Consider the following 20396-nt stretch of genomic DNA (forward strand, 5'->3'; position numbering starts at 1 on the left):
TTCCAACCTGTGGGATCAAAACTGGAGGCAATTCTAACGCAACCGAAAACGTGATAGACTGATTTCTAAAGGAGGCTGTGCGCGAGAAAGGATCGAAATAGAGGTCTCGGACCGGCTCCTTTATCCGATCTCGGTCGGAGCAGTCGCGTAGCTGGCTCGGTCCGAGTATTTAAGTCGCTCTAATTGAGACTTCGCTGCCGAAATCGTCGGACAAATTGCAGAGGTGCACGAATTTCGAGGCCCGGCCATCCACGAGCAAAGTAAAGTCCGGACACGTCGGTCGATCCACTGCTCCGAGCAGCTGGTTAACCCTGTAAAGGGGCGAACCGGAGGAATCTTATAAGATCGATTCGGTGTTCGAGCATCGGCTTTCAGTTTCTTTCTTCTCGTACAGACCCCGGTTTCGTTTCCTCTCCCCGTTGCCACGGCCGCCTTCTAGACAATCTCTGGCTTTTTTCCTGGCCCCGGTCCATGCTCACTCGATACCACCTAGCTAGAGGTATCCGCCGCGCGCCGTACCGGTTCTTTCAACGGGCGTAAGCGCCCTTAAATACCTGCTGAATCTCGACAAGGCTAGAAAATCATGGATGAGAGGAGCTGTTGGAAAAGGGAAAGGGTAAAACCGGTAACCGCTCGAGATGCCCCCCCTCCCCGTATTGCGCCGTTCCTTGTTTTGCCGCGCGGCGCACGGTCGATACAATTTAAGGCCGATTTCTACAGGATTTCTACAGATTAATGCGGAATTTCTCCGAGCAGTCCCGCAAATACGCAATTGTCGATAAGCTAACTCGCTATGTAAGCCACCAATCAGCGAACAAACGGGCAAATGTCAGCCATGAACCGAGAATACAACCGAAGAGCGGCAATACTCGAATCGCTTCGCGTCGGAAGATCGGTTTCGTTACAAGAAGACGCAAGTTTACGATCTGTCCAAGAAATTCCGAAATTCTGACGAACGGTGGGAGGTAACTGCATCCCGCGGGCAATTCACTGATTGATTTGGAGGAAAAGATTAATCAGGCTGTTATCGCTGGTCTCTAGTGGCGTGTAGAAAAGAAACGGAAACGAGCTTTGCCGAGTTCCCAGGACACACTGTATACCGTATAATCCGTCATTTGTTCCTAATGTGTCCCCTAAACGATCAATAATAATGTCGATATTCGCTTTAACCTTTTACTACCCGCGCTGGTGTGAAAAGTACACCAATACAATAATATATGTACTGTCCAGAACGCAAAGGCAATCTTCTTAACCCCTTCCCTGGCCGCTAGTTTTCTCTCGTGCTCCTCACAGTACTCAGTCACACTAAATTCAGGGCATTGACGATCTATATCAGTGTTTCTGACTTCTAGACCACTGTGGGACGCTTCAACACGATATACGATCAATATTTCCATGAATATGGGCCTCTGTCAATATTGACAATATCATTGATATCGTTTCGGGGGACACATAAGAAAGAGAAGAAAAAACAAGTGTCGATAGCGGTGTTGTTTAACGCAAGATAAATTTCCGTTTCGTGCGTCGGACGGTGAAAAGTGGAAGCCCCGCTGTGCAACGGAGGCAGTGTCGTGGCGGAACAATTGTTGGGCAATAATCCGTCAAATAACGTTAGAACAATATCGCGTGAATGTCGTGTCGGTGCGACGGCATGGCACAGGGGCTGCATTTCATAGCTGCGGTTTGCCAGGAAACCCCGGGAAAACCGCCGAAAACACTTCAAAGGTGCCGAAAAGGCTTGACGTTAGCGCGCGAAGTAACGGTCAAAAGTATCCCGTTTTCGCAGCCAACAGCCACGCGCATAAATTCCTGGGACAAACTGCCATTGCAGGGGTTTCGCATGGCTACGCCCTTAAGTGCAATGCATAGCACGACTGCAGTACATTTCCAGGTGTAAGCCAGCACAATGCGGCGCGTACATACATACTGGGCGGCCGAAAACTCTGCTATTGTTTCTTCCCACGAGGAAAATTGATAATAGAAATATTTCCTCGGCATTCTTCGCTGGCACATAATCTATACGCATCCGGTTCTTCGTGACGTATCAAAAGTAGTTTCATACGATTTTATATACGAAATTGAACAACGATATTCGAACTAGCAGACTATACGATTGGTCCAGCAGGCCCCACCCACAATTTTTATTGATATTATGTGGAAAACAATGGTTTTAGGTTGAAAGACCCTAAAATTTTAAGTCGCTTAAATACCCTTAACTGTATCATTTTTTTTCTCGGTTGTTAATTAAGATATTCAGATGAAAAAAAAAACACGAAAATACTCGAACTTACCTCCTTCATATCATACATTTTTTCACCATCGTGATCAAATTATTAAGGGTAGAAAAGAATCATTTAATTTTTTAGGGGTGAGAATTGCAAGCAACCCTTCGAGTGACCACTTCCGAAATATTCAAGAACAATGTTCTGTTGCTTATCTAACGTATAAAAAAGTTTCAAGACGGTCGGATTGATGGAACATAGTTAAATATTGAAAAACAAATAAAATTACGTCATTATAATGGTGTAATGTATAATAATTTTTTTCTACCCTCAATAATTTGATCACGATGATGAGAAAAATGTATGACATGAAGGAGGTAAGTTCGAGTATTTTCGTTCTTTTTTTATCTGAATATCTTAATTAACAACCCAGAAAAAAAATGATACAATTAAGGGTATTTACCCTGATATCATCCTTATACGAAGGGTTAGCGACTTAAAATTTTAGGGGGTTATCTTTCAACCTGAAACCATTGTTTTCCGCACAATATCAATAAAAATTGTGGTTGGGGCGCTGGACCAATCTTAGTCTGCTAGGCCCTTTCTATAAATGTTTCTGATCGAGCAGAAATAAAAAATAAGGTAAATTTTTAACTTTTAAAAATGCACGTCCAGCATTAAACGCATTCGAAACTCGATTTAAAACAAATACTGCCCGAACCACTTTTAAAAACGTTTAATTCGAGCAGCAGACGCGCGGGGAGTTGCAGTTTACAAACCAGTTTACAAACAACAAAGTGAATCTGCAACACAGGTTTGAAATTTCTGGCTTGCTGCTGCGTAATCCACTTTAACGCATGCATTATTAAATGCGCGTTTCATTTCTTTTCGTTTGGCAGTTCTGTATGAAACTACATATAACACGATTTAAAACGCAATACTTCTCCGCTTAGGGGATTCCATGATGAACAATGCCTTTACAGCTGGTCGTCCATGTGAAATAAACTTGACCGTAGCTTTTTCGAATCAGTTTATTTGATTCGTTTGGTACTACTTAATCTTGCAATTCCACGTAAAATCGTTCACAGACGTTATTCGGGCGAGTTCCACATTTTCAGCGTGAGATCTCGCCGAATTCGCTCAAACGGGATGTAATAATTTCGATGAATTTTACATCGCGAACTGTAAAACTGATATTTGGGGGTACACAGTGAGTTTACAACTGTTCTCGGCGTTCTCCCCGGTTCCACGGAAACTAGTCCGAATCGCGGGGAAACACAAAGTTGATACTTTGCAACGGTTAACGTTGCGTATTGACTTTTGTTTCGCAAACTTCACGAATTAAACAGATTGCGGTGTTGCGTAATATCGGCAGAAGAATTATATGTAGATCTGCGAGAAGAGGACGGAACCGTCCAAGTATACATTCTGTCGAAAAAGTACCGGGAATTGGTCAATGAAACACGAAATATGTATTATTCATCCAAATTTATTGTATCGCCTTCAAAGTAGACCCCTTTCGAAATAATTTACTTATGCCAACGAATAACCCAATCATCGAAACATTTTTTAAACGCATTTTTAAAAGACGGCGAGGACCTATTTGTACTCCCGATATTAATATTATATCGCCACGGGTAGATGTTAGGGACTGTTTATTCGAACACCAGAAATTAGTCCTCCGAGATGTAGTTTTGGGTTTCCCGCACACCGTATTGCAACACTGAAGACAATGCCGTGCTAGGTAATCGTATTCCTGCGCTGAACTAAACAACACAATTTGCCGACGCGGCTAAAATACATCTCGATTAATTATTGATATTAACGCTGCTCCCGAGAAGTCGAAACATGAGACGTTCTGAGAGAAATATTACCTCATCGCTGCAGTGGTATTTTCAGGAGTGGTGCAACTTTCATTTCCACTTCGGGATGATCTATAAAAATGTTAAGCGAAATCAAAAATACATACAGATAACTGTTCGTATAATCTTCGTTCTTTCGTCAAGCTATTTTTATACAAGTTATTGCATATGATACAAGAGTCGTCGCGTTTTTCCGCAAACTATATGATCTTCAACTTAATTTCCGAGGTAACTGTACGGTCTAATTTTCTAAGAGAGATATTTTTAATATGTACTATAAAAAATTCCCATCCACGGAGGGTTGACACGTAAAACCGGAAATTAGGGTACATCGTAAACCAGCTGACCAGTACACGGCTAAAGTTTTCGTTAATTGCACAAAATAACGGAGATACAGTCACTAAAAAAAGTCTCTGTACAGTTGAACGCCATTTTATACGAAGTAACTTTCTTAAAAGTGAACCTGTAAGAAATAAAAAAACCTTTTTAAAAACCACGCTTATATTACAACGCGCTGAAAAGGAGAAAATAACTTTTTTCCCGGTTCTCCCAAAAATTTAATATAAATTTAAATAAAATCATGACATTGGTGACTATAAAAATAAAAGCGTGGAGCGCCCACGAAGATTACTTCGATATTATTCAGCACTCCCTGCATTTATTTTTATAGTCTCTAATGTCACGATTTTATGTAAATTTATATTAAATTTTTGGGAGAACCAGGAAAATACATGCTGACAAGGGAAAGACCCCGAATGTCCGACTTCGATTTTGATAATTTTTTGTGAGACAATGGTATATGAATCCCTAGTTATGTATGCAAAATATTAGGTGTAGTTACCCACTACTTTTAAAGATATAAACAATTAAAGTTTCATACTTGTAAATCTGCTTACACGGCTAATGTAACAACAAGGTATGAAACTTTAATTGTTTATATCTTTAAAAGTAGTGGGTAACTACACCTAATATTTCGAATACATAATTAAGGGATCCATATACCATCATCTCGCAAAAAATTATCAAAATCGAAGTGGGACACTTGGGCTCCTTCCCTTGTGAGCTCCTACGATGCGAAGTGGGTCTGTGGAGCGGGGATGAGTCGGATTGGGAACGCGTAGTGGAGTAGGGAGCGCTGGCGCGCGGAGTGGGGATCGCTGAACGCGATCACGTACTACCGAGCGTCGCGCGGCGAGGTGTGACGGTTAATAATTAAATATTCTTTTCTCCTAGACGCACAGATTTCTTAATATTGCATTGTAATCCAACGACACGGTCAGTTGATCCCAGCATGCTTAATTGGAAGTGGTTTAATTTTCGTAGAAAATAATTTGATGGCGACTATATGTATGCATATATAAAGTGGCTGAATTTAGAAGGGGACACGCAGGGTTTTCCGAGCGACTGTACAAACAGAGAAACAGCAAGAAGCCCCGATAGAATTTCTAGACCAGATGTATGCAGTAGCTGCCACCCGAAAATCCAGCCCGTGAGCGAATTCGTTTTCGGTGGTCGAAGCCGTCGCTACTTCGCGCCGTTAATTTTCGTGGGAGCGTAGGTGGTAGCAGCGAGGATCATGAGACCGACTTGGTCGGGAGCACAAATTTGAGCACACAGGCGGCTGTGTGCGGGCTTGAGGGGGCAAACAAGGCACGTCGCGTCGCGAGAGGTTAAATCCTCGGCGCACCGTTCAATTAGAGAAAACCGAGAAAACGCGTTCCGTCGGCGGAGTGGGAGGGTGAGGCGGGGGAGGACGCGCGACGGCAACGGGGTTTCGCAGAGGTGCTTCCCCGTACTCGTTGAAGGCGGCCGAAACGTGAGAGAGGCGATGAGAAGCTCAAAGGCATGGGGGAGGTCGTTGAAAACCAGCGGCGGGATTACCAGATAGCGACAAGGACGACACCAGCCTCGCGCATTCCTCGTCCTGGGACGGCGATTGTCGGCGAACGATGCAGTATACGACGTAACACGACAAAGTGCAATAGTGTGTACGTACGTAAACATACCTATAGCTCCGCGAGCTATGACTTCGTGCACCGACCTACACGGTGGCCCGTTAAACTTTCATCGTTTCCGTATTACCGAACGGAATCGTTTCTTTCAAAAATACGTATACACTCTACATTCTCTACAAATCCCTTCGACTAATTTATTTCCGCTAAAAGCAGTTCGATAAAACAGTGACACAGAATCAATAGAAATACTGCTTCTTGTATTATTCACACTTCCGATAGCGAACGATCGATGTACGATAAAGAATTCGCCCCGTGAGCGATCGCAATCATCTTCGTTTTCACCCCATCGGATTACATTCCAAAAAACGGCAGCTCGAGGAGCGAAATTTATTTATCGACTAAGCACAGCTCTCCCACCCCCGGAAGGGAGATAGGCATCGGATCTACGAGACCATTAATCATTCGATAGCTATTCTTTTTTTCTTAGGCGCTCTTAACTGTGGGAAGAACAGCATAATTTTTCAACCGTGAAAATCTATGCGCCCCAGCCCTTTCGACGTGTCCGCGCGCACGCGCGCATGTTTGTTCCGACTCTCACGGATTTGACAAATTGTTTAATGCGGGAAATATACGGGTGTACTCGATGGACATGCATTTCGGCCGAGTTTTTTTCAGAGGAAAACGAATTTCGTGTACACTCGCTTCGTCAGAATTGGAGAGGTTACTGTAATCTCGTTCGAACAATGTGTGTACGATTTGTAGACTGCGGATTTTTATGCGAAACAAATATTTTCCAAGTCGATGTATCACGTAAAAATGTACTGCTTGTCGAAAATAATATTCTCAAGTGTCTCCTGTCTTTTGCAACAGATGCGGAGAATTTGTATTCCGCGTACGGACTCAATTCCGGGCTGAAAATTTGTGCCTTTCTCCTATAGATTATAATGCGTTTGGTGTGTAATCCAGTAGATTTGTACCCGGGGCGGCTATAGATCAAAGTTTCGATCCTGTAGGATCAATAGTTGAGGAGATATGGTCGCTTAAAGTTGAGCATTTTTGACAGATAAGGGCGCTGTCGAAAATGCTCAACTTTAAGCGACCATATCTCCTCAACTATTGATCCTACAGGATCGAAACTTCGTTCTATAGCCGCCACGGGTACAAATCTACTGGATTACGTACCAAATACATAATCATTTATATTGCGTTCCATTGCGTTAGAAATTCTTCAAGTCGAACATTGTTTAATACATACTCATTGCAGATGGATCGTTGTGTTGTCACAGTAATTCGATGCAGCACAATGAATAAAATGAAATGCGACAGGGGTCACGTTTACTTTGAGTATAAGATTTCTTCCCAACAAACATCGATATTCTTTTCAGGGGCTTCGACGGAGTGGCTTCTTTCAATTATACCAATGACATCAGAACTCCCTAGATCTAATTTCATGATACACGGCCGTCTTTTCTATTAAAACTTTTTCCAGTACTTGTAGACCTTCCGTTACACAATAGTCCCCGATTCGAATGTATAAATTCAAGTTTTTTCTCCATGTTGGTATATACATTTTAATAGCACCATTTCCTTAAGCATATTGTAAATCGTAAACGATTTACAACCGAACGACGCGTTTCGCTATATTCTTCTCCAAAACAGTCGAAACTGAACATTCGCACAAAAGAATTTCTCGCTGGACTTTAAAACCGTTTTTCAGTCGTTGAAAAAATTTCTACACAAAACTATCTGCATACAAAACCTTCCACAAAAGTACCGAGCGTTTCCGGAGCGAGATGAAAACAATTTTATATATCTTCCCAAGGTAAAACACGAAGCGGTAAAAACAATGATACCGTAATGGAATTAAGCATCCTGGAAAACGCACCGTTCTTTGTCAAAGCGAATCTTTGTAAATGCAAAGGGCAGCTCTAGCATTTTATATAATTAACTGCACCATCTATAAATACGGATAATATTGTACAATATACATACGATGTATGAAACAGCATTTCCTCTTTGTAGGAAAAATCACTTTAAACAATTCATAAACGAGAGGATCTCTTTGAACTAACAATCGTTTCACTGGGTGCTCATCTAATAAATAAGAATCCGATTTTCCTGTTGATTAAACTGTAATGCAATCTAACTCTCTGCTATGTTCTTAATATGTACTTTATTGTCTTTATTGTCAATTGTAAAACCGCGTTTAGATTTCATAAGGGAACATAAAATATCATAATACAGCCCCCACCCTCACCCTTGACTACCATTAAAGCCATAAAAAATCACAAAAAACATTTTTCCTACATATGTGATTATCACAACAGTCGCGCAAAGCGAATGTCAAAATCAGGTGACACATCCAGGGACCAAAAATGACAAAAAAATGTTCTGTTACTTATGATCCTTATTTGTAACCAATACGATTTTAGTCGATGAAACACTTGTCATTCTATGATTTTATTCAAATCTTGTAATCGAATTTTAAACCACCTCCCGATGAGCTAGAGACTTGAAACTTTAAACATAGCTCAGAACTGGGTGACAATGCAATATTAAAAAACAATTTTTTAAAAAAAACTATGCGTTTAGGAGATATAAACTATTAAAAATTTAACTCCACTACGTGTTCCCACTCCGACTCATCCCCACTCCACTGGCCCACTTCGCATCGTAGGACCTCAGTTTACTTACTGAGTTGGTTAGGATCAGGTCGGGGTGGAGGGCGACAAGGAGCGGCTCGCGGTCGTCACTACAAACCAATATGGCGGCGCCCTTACCTGTCAAAGACACTGCAATAGCTCCTTAATGATCCTACAGAATGGAAACTTCGATTTGCAATCGCCATGACACAATATTTTTCCTTTTACAAGAGATGGTTGAATGTACAGGTTGAAGTGGTAATTAAAATCGATTACAAGATATGTGAAGACTAAAAAGTAGAAAATAGAAAAAACTTTTTCAAAACCACGCGTATATTAATATGCACTAAAAAGGAGAAAATAATTTTTTTCAGACATTAGCGACAATAAATAAAAGCGTGGAACGCCCACGAAGATTGCGTCAAATATAGTTTAGCGCTCCACGCTTTTATTTATTGTCGCTAATGTCTAAAAAAATTATTTTCTCCTTTTTCGCGTATATTAATATAAGCGTGGTTTTCAAAAAGTTTTTTTATATATTTTTTTTTGTTATAACAGTTATGATCCCTGGAGACATCCAGTACAAAACCGATGATTTGACCGATCGATCGATCATGCTACAGGATTAATATTAAAATTACATTGTGTATTGATACATCGACCATTGATGACATTGTCAGAGGTACACTTGTTCGGGTCTTTCCCAGCGACATGTGTCCGTCCGTCTATTCAGCCACAAATTACACAGGCGGTTAAGCTTGTTTTACCTTTCAATACACGGTCGCGCCGACACACCGGCGCTCCCGTACGCACACTAAATAATTTATAAGCAGGGTAATCGTATCTAGGTGGCCGGGGGGGCTCTAGCAAACGTGAAAAAACTGCGGGAACAGTGGTGCGCGCGGGGCGCGAGTATCGGGAAAGTCGTTAGTATTTTTCCTCGTTGGAAAGTTTTAAGTAAATCTTAGCCGATCTACTTGCGATTCAGCTCGCCGTGGCCTGTTCAACCGAATAACTTACTTTCGACGCCATCACCGGTTCTTAGAACGATAATGATCCATTAAGGAACTCGGAACTCGAGCATTCCAGTGAATACTACTGGTTTAGCTCGGGCGGCGCCTTTTTCGTGAGCGCAAGCACAAAAAGAGAAAGGATCGAAAGAGAGACAGGTGGGAGAGAGGGGGAAAAAAGGGAAAACGTTAATCGGAAGAACACGGCACCGGAAATGGTGGTCTTTCGACTTTTCATCGAACTGGAAGGAGTCGTCTTTGTGCTTAACGGAGGGTGCCAGCATGCGGTAGGGAAGGACGATAGAAAAGGGATGAAGTAGAACGAGCGAGGCGAAGGGTTCGGTTCCCGATTCCAGATGAACGGATTTCGTTAAAAGCAGATTTACATTTCCTCAGCTCCACGGCCTCTCCCTTTCTCTCTCAATCTTTATCTCTCTCTCTCTCTCTCTCTCGCTCTCTCTCTCTCGCTCTCTTTTTCGTGGAAACGTTTCTCCAACCATTCGTGCACTCAGCTCTCACGCGACTGAATTCTCGTCTCACCCCCGTCTCGCACCGCCCCGCCCAACCATCTGAAATTTCTCGATGAATTCACGCTTGATTTCCTATAGGTGGATTCCAACACAAAACATCAGCCGCAGCAGTATCCGCCGCAGAAGTGGGATCACAACGATAGCGCGGCCCACGTCGATCACCAGGAGAATCTTCAGTGGATCGAGATCACGGTGAACCTTCAACAGTTCCATTTCTCGAACGGCCAGTTGAACCTGCGATGCAGCGCTCAGATTCCCGGCATATACTCGGCAGTGAGCGAGGTGCAGCTTGGACCCGGACTACGCGAACCAGTGCCGGAAAGAGGTAACCATCATTTTTTGTTGCTCCTTTACGGGAATCAAAATTTCTGCCTTTCTCCTACGAATTATGATGTATTTGGTATGTACAATAATCCAGTACAATTTCGAACCTCTAGGATCAATAGTTGAGAAGATATGGTCGCTTAAAGTTGAGCACATTCACCGTTTCTTCACAGGTGAAATGTCAAAAATGCTCAACATCAAACGACCATATCTCTTAAACTATTGATCGTACAGGATCGAAACTTCGATCAGCATCCGCGTCGGGTACAAATCTACTGGATTACATAGCAAAATACATCATACTTCGTAGGTGAAAGGCACAAATTTTGAAGTCCGGTAAAGTGTCAAGTGCAGCCTAAAAGAATAAAAAGAAAGAAAGGGTGAATTTGAAGTACAACATCCGTATCGGACAGAAAAACGCGGACGCCTCGGGTCGGGCCCGAGGTGTGCCCGAGTTATCGAGAGAATATTCGACGATCCGGAGATTCTTCCCGAAATCCAGTAATTTCCCCGGACGCGGACGGGTGCATGGATTATCTCTGGTGTTATTAATTACACGACACGTACCTAGGTGGTTGCTTCCGGCTCACGTCGAAAACTAAACCACGCCGCCCCGTATCACGACGAGGCAGCCATGCGTCGTCATAAGATGTCAAGCGAGCCGCGACAGGAATTCCGGCCGGTATATACATATACATGGGAACGAGGGGAACGATATCGCATGGGGGATGGAAAGAATGGATGGGAATGGTTAACGGGGCTAGCGGAGAGGGCTGGGTTGGTGGTAGGTGGGGGTGCGACGAGGGGTTAATAGGGGATCGTGGGGGGGGGGAAGAGGGTGGCTGACGGAAGGTAATAGGGGCCGAGGCTCTACCCGTGGCCGGTCAATTAAATCTCGTCGACGTCGCGTGCAGGAAGCGAGCGCAGCGTGCACCGGAGGCTTCCTTTCCGAATTCGAGTGGGTGGACCCTAACTCTCGAAATTTATTAGCCTGTGCGACCGACCGGCTAATTCCCGGCTAGGTAGTCCGAGCGTGCAACTATTACCCGCAGCGTACACCAACTGGCCGCAAGCAGGCTCGTCGAGAGGCAGGTGCGCGGACCACCATGTCCGAACAAAACACAGAACGATTTTTCGAATTTATACCCACAGAATTATTGTGTATAGCGCGACACCGCCGCCCCGCCCCGCGCCGCGCTGGCCAGCCAGCTAAATACGTCGCATAGTGGGCTGGAAACCTGTTCTCCTGGCCAAAATTTAAGTTTTATCAAATATCGAGGCTTTAAGAACCAAATTATCAGCCATTGTGCGAAGCGGGTCAGTGGAGTGGGGATGAGTCAGAGTGGGAATCGAGTGAGTACTACCGAGCGTCGCGCGGGGAGGTGTAACGGTTAAATTTTTAATAGTTTATATCTCCTAAACGCATAGGCTTTTCTAAAATTTTTTTTAAGGTGTTGCATTATCATCCATTTCTGAGCTATGTTTAAAATTTCAAGTCTCTATTGTCTCCTTATGCGTTTATGGTGACAATACTGTCCATAGATACAATATAATACGCACATATAGGTATGATATAAGTAATGTAATTTTAATTATGAAATCCTCTTAAGCAAACTCAATTTGATTGGGATCTGAATGGATCAGTCGAGCAAGAATCGTCGGAGAAATCACGCTAACGAACGTACGTTTCAGTCACGGTTCTACTAAATGGATGGCTGTGATTTCGTGAAAATGTTCGCGTCTATTGGCGTTTTAATAAGGAATCCAACTGTGCAGGCAAATTTCGGAAAAATCAATGGTATATATGTATACCATACTCTGTGACTGAAAGTTGAAGAATCCCTGTCATTTGAATCGCTTGCAATATAGGAATTTCTTCGAAATGTCTGCCCGCTCAAGCATTCGCATGAATGTGTAATAACGCGGTTCAATTCTAATGTCGCGAATATTAATATATGAGGAGTGTGAAATTATTTCCTCATAAGAGGATAGTGAATTCCTCGCGTTTTAAAACGAGGGTCGGTGCTGTCCGTTGAACGCCATCCATCATATTCCACTTTCACGCGCCAGAATTCAATTTAATCACGCGATGTGGTCCGTCGATAAAAACTCGACGAAATTTTACGGTTCTTTCTTGCGACTCGCCGCGCGTTGCCGCTCTGTAACTAGCTGGCGATACAATGTGACTCGTTAACCCTTTGTTAAGGAAATTGCATCGATCCCATTGTTTGTTTATATCGAACGATTCCGTCTCTGTTGCGGAAAATCGTATTTCCATTAAACCGAGATATGTCTTTTCACCGTTCGATCTTATCGTTTTCCTTTCGTGTATTAGTTCGGTATTGTTTCGCATTCGAATTCACTTGGAAGCTTCTAGTCAGTGGAATATCGAGGCGCTAACTTGTCCGCCCGCTAGATGGATGGGCACTTTGACGTGTTTATACTTCGTTTAAGCGATGTTTGACGTGAATCAAGTCGAGAAATAGAAGACGAAAATAGAGTGGGCGACCCCGCGGGCAATTGGGGTGGTAGTCCAGTCGGCAGGTCGAGAAAAAAGGCGTCTACCTGGAAAGTATTCCGAACTTAATGAAATTTTGACACGTCATTTAGGGGTGTCGGAAAAAACCACGATTTTTATTACCTTGTTTTGGTTTTTCGCCTATTACTCAAAAAGTATGGGTCCTATGAACTTTTGTTTTCCATTATTGGAGAGAAAGAGCATTAAATTTCCTTCAAATTTCACTGGTCAATCTGTTTTTTTTTGACCAAATAGGCACCGAGAGACAGGCGTTCAAAATTAGGAAATTAAGTGGCAACTGACGAATATAGGGAAAGACCAAAACAAGGTAATAAAAATCGTGGTTTTTTCCTGAACACAATTAAAAAAAAATTTGACCCTGAAATTCAAGGTTGTCCTTTCCTCAGGAGACAAAATTGACGTCTGCGTGAAATTCCGGCGCCGCCTTTGCTTTTCCCGGAGACGTATACCTCTGGCAAATGGCAATCCACACTTCAAATAAGCCATGTGAACTGCTTGCGTCCCGCACTCCCCGAGCTCCATTGTCCTAGAAACATCGAGACCCAAACATGTGTTTAGACATTCCGGACGCTTGATACCGACAGGGATCATACCTCTGCCAAGCCTATCAGAAGCACTAAATCTGTTCAATTGATCAGATATACGTTTGCGTATATGCTCGATATGGTGGATGCTAACTTCAGCTACGTTCGGATGACGTTTCGGATACATTAGGCGTGCTAGTAGCAGCTCGTACGAGCGTGCTCTATTTATAGTGTCTGGTCCTGGAAAAGCGTACTGGCGATATCACTGGAAATGTTAATATATTTCTAATGACAAGTACGATTTTGCATAATGGGTGCAATTTCCTCCATTATCGATCATTGTTTGGCAACGCTCTTGGCCTGCTGTCTGCTAAATACGTAATCACCACTATATATATATATATCTTTGTGGTTAATTAAAATCATTCATTCTAACTAGACTGCAGATTTTATACATTTATGGTGAAAATGTGCAAATCAAATACAAAAATACAATTGTGTTATTCCCAAACCATTCAAACGATTGAGAGGTGAAACAAATATCTATGTAGCCCATTTATCTTGCAATTAAATCGGACAATTTTTTGTTTTCCATGAAAATCCGCAGTTTCATTATAAACATAAAGTTTCCTGTAGGGTTGTACTCCATATACATACATGTAATAGACATATATGTAATAGAAATGTCAATGATACATTTCCGCAAAATTATTCAATAAATTAATACTCTTATGCACGCATTGCGATAAAAGTGGTATCTAATGTGCTCTTGCAATTTTTAGGAAGGATTGGAAATGAATCACTTTAATTGTCGCTGTTCAGATATTCAGATGTTCAGATATTCAGAGTTTATAATTTTTCTGTGACAATACCTTCCCCACATTTAACAATATAAATAAATGAAAGCTCGAAGATATAAAGTCTACAACAGAGAAAATTTTAGTGTCATCCTCCAATCGATCGATTTGCAAAAATGGAAAAAGAAACGAGGATCGTTGATGGAGAATGCATCGAATAAATTTTCAGTGTTCGAAACTCTAATCGAAATTGATGATTCAACGGGAGAGTAAATTTTTCGAATATTTGGAAATTATGGGACAGTATTTTGCATGTGCAGCTTTAATCCATTGACTGGTATTCAATTGTGTTGTTTCGGGATAGACAATCAGCTATGCCGCGGTGAACCAGAGTTATTTGGGATAGGCAATCAACTATGCAGTGGTAAACCGAGATATCTCACGTGATACGAAGGGAAAGTACAAATGTGGGTCAATGATAGCAGAATACCACGGTATTCTGTCTCTGGTGTAATACTGAAAATCTGGAACTACTTGTGCGCTAGCACGGAGAACATTTTAATGGAGGTACGATCCCGCGTGAAACAACGAACTCGGAAAAAAACGTCTAACGATAGAATACACCGCGTGTCGCCAAATTAAACAATTCCTTTTTATCACGTTGCCTCGTGTGTAATATTATATTATAATTGTTGAAAGAGACAATTGCAGTCAAGCAATTCTACAATAATCTAGATCATCGATGATCTAATGTCGTTCGTTATTTGCCAATGTGACTGTATCTCAGAAAATATATCGAGTTTTATCTTCGATTAACTTACACTCCAGTGTGTTTTAACAATTCATTCAAACATTTAGTAAAACTTGTGCGTATTATCACTGGACTGCGGATCTTTATGCAAAATAAAAATTGTCTGGTTCGATTTCAAGAAGTAGATATCCAATCGAATATTATTTCTTCCCTTAATGATTTTAATAGAGGAGAAATCGTATATTGACATTTTCAATGATTAAAATAAATAAAGTCATCCTCGGAGAATTTGACCGTTCGATCGAGCATGCGATCAAGATTTGTCTCATCCCTTCGAGTTTCGCCTAGTCGGCGATCCCGCGAAAAATCGTGCGCGGTCGCTGAAGTTGCACCGACAAGCGACACAAGCAACAGTGGAATCCTCTTCCTGTTCCGCTCGTTCTTTCCCGATAGAATGAAGGGGTACGTAAGATTCGTTCTCGTTGAAAATTTTCAACTCCTCGTCTAACCCGGTTTCTCTCTTGACCCTTTTAAAACCCATCTTCCCCCTATTCCCATCGTCTTATTTTCTCTCTTTCTCGCGTGCCTCCAACCCCGGCAGCAGGCCTTCGTTCCCTCTGGCTGCGCGAATCTCTTCCGGATTCCCTGGACACTGATCCCACGTGTGTAACGACCAACTAAAAGAGGAAACGAAACGTTCGAATCTGTTTCTATCGGCCGGCAGAGTTCCGCGATAAATCGTTAATGTTCTTCGCATCGACAGAACTGTATACAAATGCGTGCAGCCTTGCCAGTAATTCTTCCTCGTTCTTATCGGCCGCGCCCCCTGATTTTATCGAACAGCTCAAAGTGTTCGTTAGGCTTGTTGCACGATAGAAACCTCGCAGCAAACCTTTTCTCTTTATAAGTGATTTATAAGAATTTTTTTACAATTTTTGCTATTTTTAATACATTACCGACCGGTGATTATTGCATAATTTTGAAGAATCTATGGTACATGGTGAAACACTTTTTAGTGGAACCTTCAATAGCAACAGCAATTTTCATTATGAACTAACAAGTCACCCTTAATAACATCGTCTAATAGTTTCATTTAAGATTGCAATATAAAAGAGAATTTCTATGCTTTCTTTTGGTACAGCACAATTGTCGAATGTATAATGAAAACACTTATACGTATGCTGCTTCTCATTATTTACTATGTTTTAGGTAATTCATCTGCATACTTACTCAAAAAGTTTCGCTTTTGTAGTCAGAAATTGTGCAAGATTAATTACAAGTCTTTAAAGCAAATATTTCACACGCGAGAGCAATCTGACGGTATAAATTTGGAAGAGTACCCATGAATAATTAATACCTACGGTTAACTATACCTCCGAGAATATATCCTAGACCATTTTTACAGCAATCTATCTTTCACAGTAACGAGTGAGGATACTTGATTCCTAATTACAGTGCTTAATTTTCGTCTGTGATTAAAAATACGCTGCCGTCTCTCACAATGTAAATGTACGTTACAGTAAGCTCTATATTTGTCCACATCGAATTCGCCGAAATATGGGAATTGTAGACTCTTAACGTTACTCGAAAGTACAGCGTTCCCGCGATTGTTGTGAGAAGAACTTAATTTCTTTGTAGCGCGATCGACCGCTCAAGGGGGAACCCCCTTTTTTTATTTGATTGTTTTACGCAGCTTCTTCACAACTGCTATGGTTATTAAGCAACTAGAGAGAAGCCCCTAGTGGTGGGGATAAAAAAGTCACATCATCCGCATACCCGAAAGTCACATCAATCGCGGGAACACTGTAATGAAACGCGTTTGTTAGGTACGGATAAGTTTCGAGGTAATATCAATAGACTGTTTTCGCATTCTGCAGATATTTCCTTCGAAAAATAATTGCATACATTAACAATTACATTTCCATCAAACTCAATTCGATAAAAATCTATGTTTGAGTCGCCCACTTTTCGGTAGTACTACCAGTTACCGATCATCCTGTATAAATCACTAAAAAACAACACGAGAGAAAAGTGAATAATTCGACGAGTAAGAGTAGAGAACCATTGAGAGAAGCTTCGACAGACACAAAATTCGTTCTTTGATTCTCGATATTATTCGGCGCGGCGGCTCGATCGTTCCGTGTGACAATATTTGAATAGGTTCCATAGATGATTCAAAAGCCATTCCCGCAAATCCCTGTTTTTCCTTCATCTCGCCGGGTAATAAGACTAAGACGCGGCGGGAAGACTAAAGCGTAATAAAATTTCCCAGTAGGGGCGGAAAGTCTCTCGCAAGGGACACCATTAAACGGAACGCCAATAGATTTTCCTTCCTGCGTTCTCTGTTCGTTCAGCCGAGGGAAAAGTCAATTTCGTAAAAACAATTCTGTCGACCACGGGCCAGGGAGTAATATGTACGAATCAACGGAGCCCGGCAGCAGGCTGCGAAAGACTTGGTGTGAACGAAATGAAATTACCACGGGCGCGGAAACCGAACGAATTCCTGGAACGTTGGTGCCACGGGTCTGATGGGAAAGGGACCAAAACGAAGGAGCACGGGCGCGACGGGTTTCGAATTAGTTGAGAGCCACACTATTTTTCGATGTATCAATCTACCGGCTCGTCTCTGTTATATCTTTTTACAAAACCGCCTTCGAGATCCCCCCCCCCCTCTCTCTCTGTTCAACGCCGATCAACCTTCTTCGCACGATCCTTTTACTTTGCCGGTCGAGTAATCACGCGATTCTTGAAAATTGAAAACCGAACCTGGTAAATGAGTATCAGGTGTGAAAATAAGTTCGCTGCGTTTTAACGCTTCGAGATGCATTTTACGAAGAAATACTTCCTACAACCGGTTCAAAATCGGACGACGTAGTCTGCAATTGATACTAGAAACTTCCTTATGTACCGTCGATTATAATTATCTACGAAATATGTGATACGCGAACATTGCCGATGTGTGCTGAAAAGAAAGTTGGGTAAACTTTACTTTACCGGACTCAAAATTAGTACCTTTCTCCCAAGAAGAAAAACGTTCGTACCATAATCTCCCTATTTTCCCCATATTCTGTAATGTTTCAGCTTTAATTTTAAAAAAATTTCATCGCTCTACCTCATTTCTATCGAAAGTTCTTCGATTTTGTCTCCGATAACATTCAATCGGCATTGAAATATTGATCGAACCACGGAAGACGATATAATTTCGGATTGTTCGCGATAATGATCGCGGATGGTTGATAATATAAACCATAGAAATTGTAGCAAAAATATCGATTTGCAGAAAAAGAGACAGCCGTTTCAAGTAGGCAGAAGGTAGAAGTGGAGAGATCGCGAACAGATTATCTTGCGCGAAAATAACCGAGTGAAACGGTCCCGGCGGAAGTTACGAAAACATGATTCGCGGACGATGGAAACGGCATGTTACGTCTATGGGTTTTCAGTAAGAGCTTTTCAGTGGAACTCAAGTGACCGTGCACTCTGAGGAGTCCATGTAGCTTAAGCTGCGGCGAAATCTGGAGAGTTCTTGATATAAAAACTCTCCAGACAACTTCATGAGACGGCATTCGAAAGCTCGTGACACGAGTCCTACAAAGTTTTATTGAAACGATTTACATCGAATATTTACACATATACATCGTATATGTATTATGTATATGTATTTATACAGGGTGAGTCACCTAACGTTTGCACCTAAAATATCATATGTTGTTTCTAAAGATACGGAAAATATGATAAGGACAAAGTTGGATGGTACAATGGGGCTTATACGACACCAAAAAAAATTTTTGTTTTTACGTAATTTTTTTTTAGAGATACCAAGACTTTTTTAAATGGAATCAGGTATTTTTTAATACATCAATTGATGCAGCTGGACGATGGAGATGGAGATATTTCAATTTAAATAACTCTGAAACACCATTACTGTCGTACTAAGACGTTCACTTACTTGTGTAACGTCCCAAGCACCTATTACAGTCTTCCCTCCGGAAGCGATCGAAACGTCCACTCCGAGAGTGATCAACAGACTGCGGATTTTGTGGATTTATGACCTGAACAACTTGCTGTGATTCGAAACGTAACGTAGAACGGCGCGGCGAACGGAAAAGAAAGAGAAGCAGAGAGTCGAAGTTTCGAACCTCGGTCCCTCTGTCTTTTTTGACAAAGAATGTAGCACCTCTACTGGAACTGTCGCTAGACAGACGATACGACAGTTACGGAGATACTGCCGTATCTTGCTTCGTATTCACTTTGCAGTTTTCCATTTGAGCAGACTCCGAGCGCTCGCGTTTAAACTGGTCTCGCGGTGCGCTGACAGAATTTTAATGGAAAACCTTGCGAGACCGAATAACTTTTCGAAAATTGGTAATTCGACTGGCAGACGACCCACGAAACAGTCGGGCCCGACTCCTCCTAGCTTCCTGTTGCTCGAAATTCGCGAACCGTCCGAAATTTTCCGAGCGCGTCTCCGGAACGAGGCTCGAGTCGTCGATCGTTCCGCGATGCGATGGAAAATAAGGCAATTGTTCGCATATCGATGTGAATTTTAATCCTGATATTATTTAGTCTAGATAAAAAAGATACGAATATTCATGAATCACGATGGCGTTTTTCATAGGACATAAATAATGAAGCGAGACACCGGAATACAAGCGCGTTTCCCGATGGCAGAAGATAATCGAAATGCTCTCCGCTTATTTTGCATGCACCGCATAGCTTTGCGTGCCCCCGATTTTTATACGATTTTGATACAATCCAAAACGCGTCTCTCTGTTCAGCAAGCGCAGTTAATTTAGCAAATATTCGTTTAACTGATTCATTCCAGCAATATGTAATATTCACTGTTGCGAATTCTCGGTAAATTTACTAATGGAAATTAGACATATCCGCATTGTCTGTAGCCCCGAATAATCATTGCGAAAATAATGGCGCTGTCGGTGTTTCCGGTGGTTCAATAATAAGCATTGATTGTAGCGCGATCAAAATTAACTGGTCGCTTTACTAAACCTGTCATCCTCGCTGTGCATCCCCACCGTAACATTGTCTCTACTTGCTATCCTCATCGTAATATCGTCTATACGCAAAACAGCCAGAAGATAATTCTATACACATATTATCTCTCGCTCTCGAAAACAAAGGGACAAACACCAACAATTACAATCGTATACAACATATACAGTAAATGTTCTATAGATGCGAAAATTTTTGACCTCTTCTCCCGTCTATAGAAAATTCACTGTACT

The 20396-nt window shown here is 41.9% G+C and overlaps 2 protein-coding genes across 4 annotated transcripts in view; one reads left to right on the plus strand and one right to left on the minus strand.

Annotated features, from left to right (window-relative positions):
• LOC143218485 (uncharacterized) overlaps positions 1–20396 on the plus strand; it is a 190764-nt gene that overhangs the window by 159959 nt on the left and 10409 nt on the right. The window contains exon 5 of the mRNA XM_076443685.1: positions 10300–10546. Within this exon, the coding sequence (XP_076299800.1) occupies positions 10300–10546 (247 nt within the window). The remainder of the gene's footprint in view (positions 1–10299; positions 10547–20396) is intronic.
• Positions 10522–20396, minus strand: part of LOC143218487 (uncharacterized) — a 44825-nt gene continuing 34950 nt past the window's right edge. The window contains exons 3-5 of one of the 3 annotated variants that reach the window (XR_013011085.1): positions 13678–15833; positions 13442–13610; positions 10522–13110 (exon numbers count right to left, since the gene is read on the minus strand). Coding sequence is in view for 2 of the 3 variants with exons in the window: in XM_076443688.1 (XP_076299803.1) it covers positions 12958–13110; positions 13442–13795 (507 nt within the window). In the remaining variant the exon portion in view is untranslated. Of the gene's footprint in view, positions 15834–20396 lie in introns of all 3 variants that reach the window. The other 2 variants (XM_076443689.1, XM_076443688.1) reach the window with 2 other exon arrangements.

This window comes from Lasioglossum baleicum, chromosome 19, assembly GCF_051020765.1.
Source record: "Lasioglossum baleicum chromosome 19, iyLasBale1, whole genome shotgun sequence".
NCBI lineage: Eukaryota > Metazoa > Arthropoda > Insecta > Hymenoptera > Halictidae > Lasioglossum > Lasioglossum baleicum.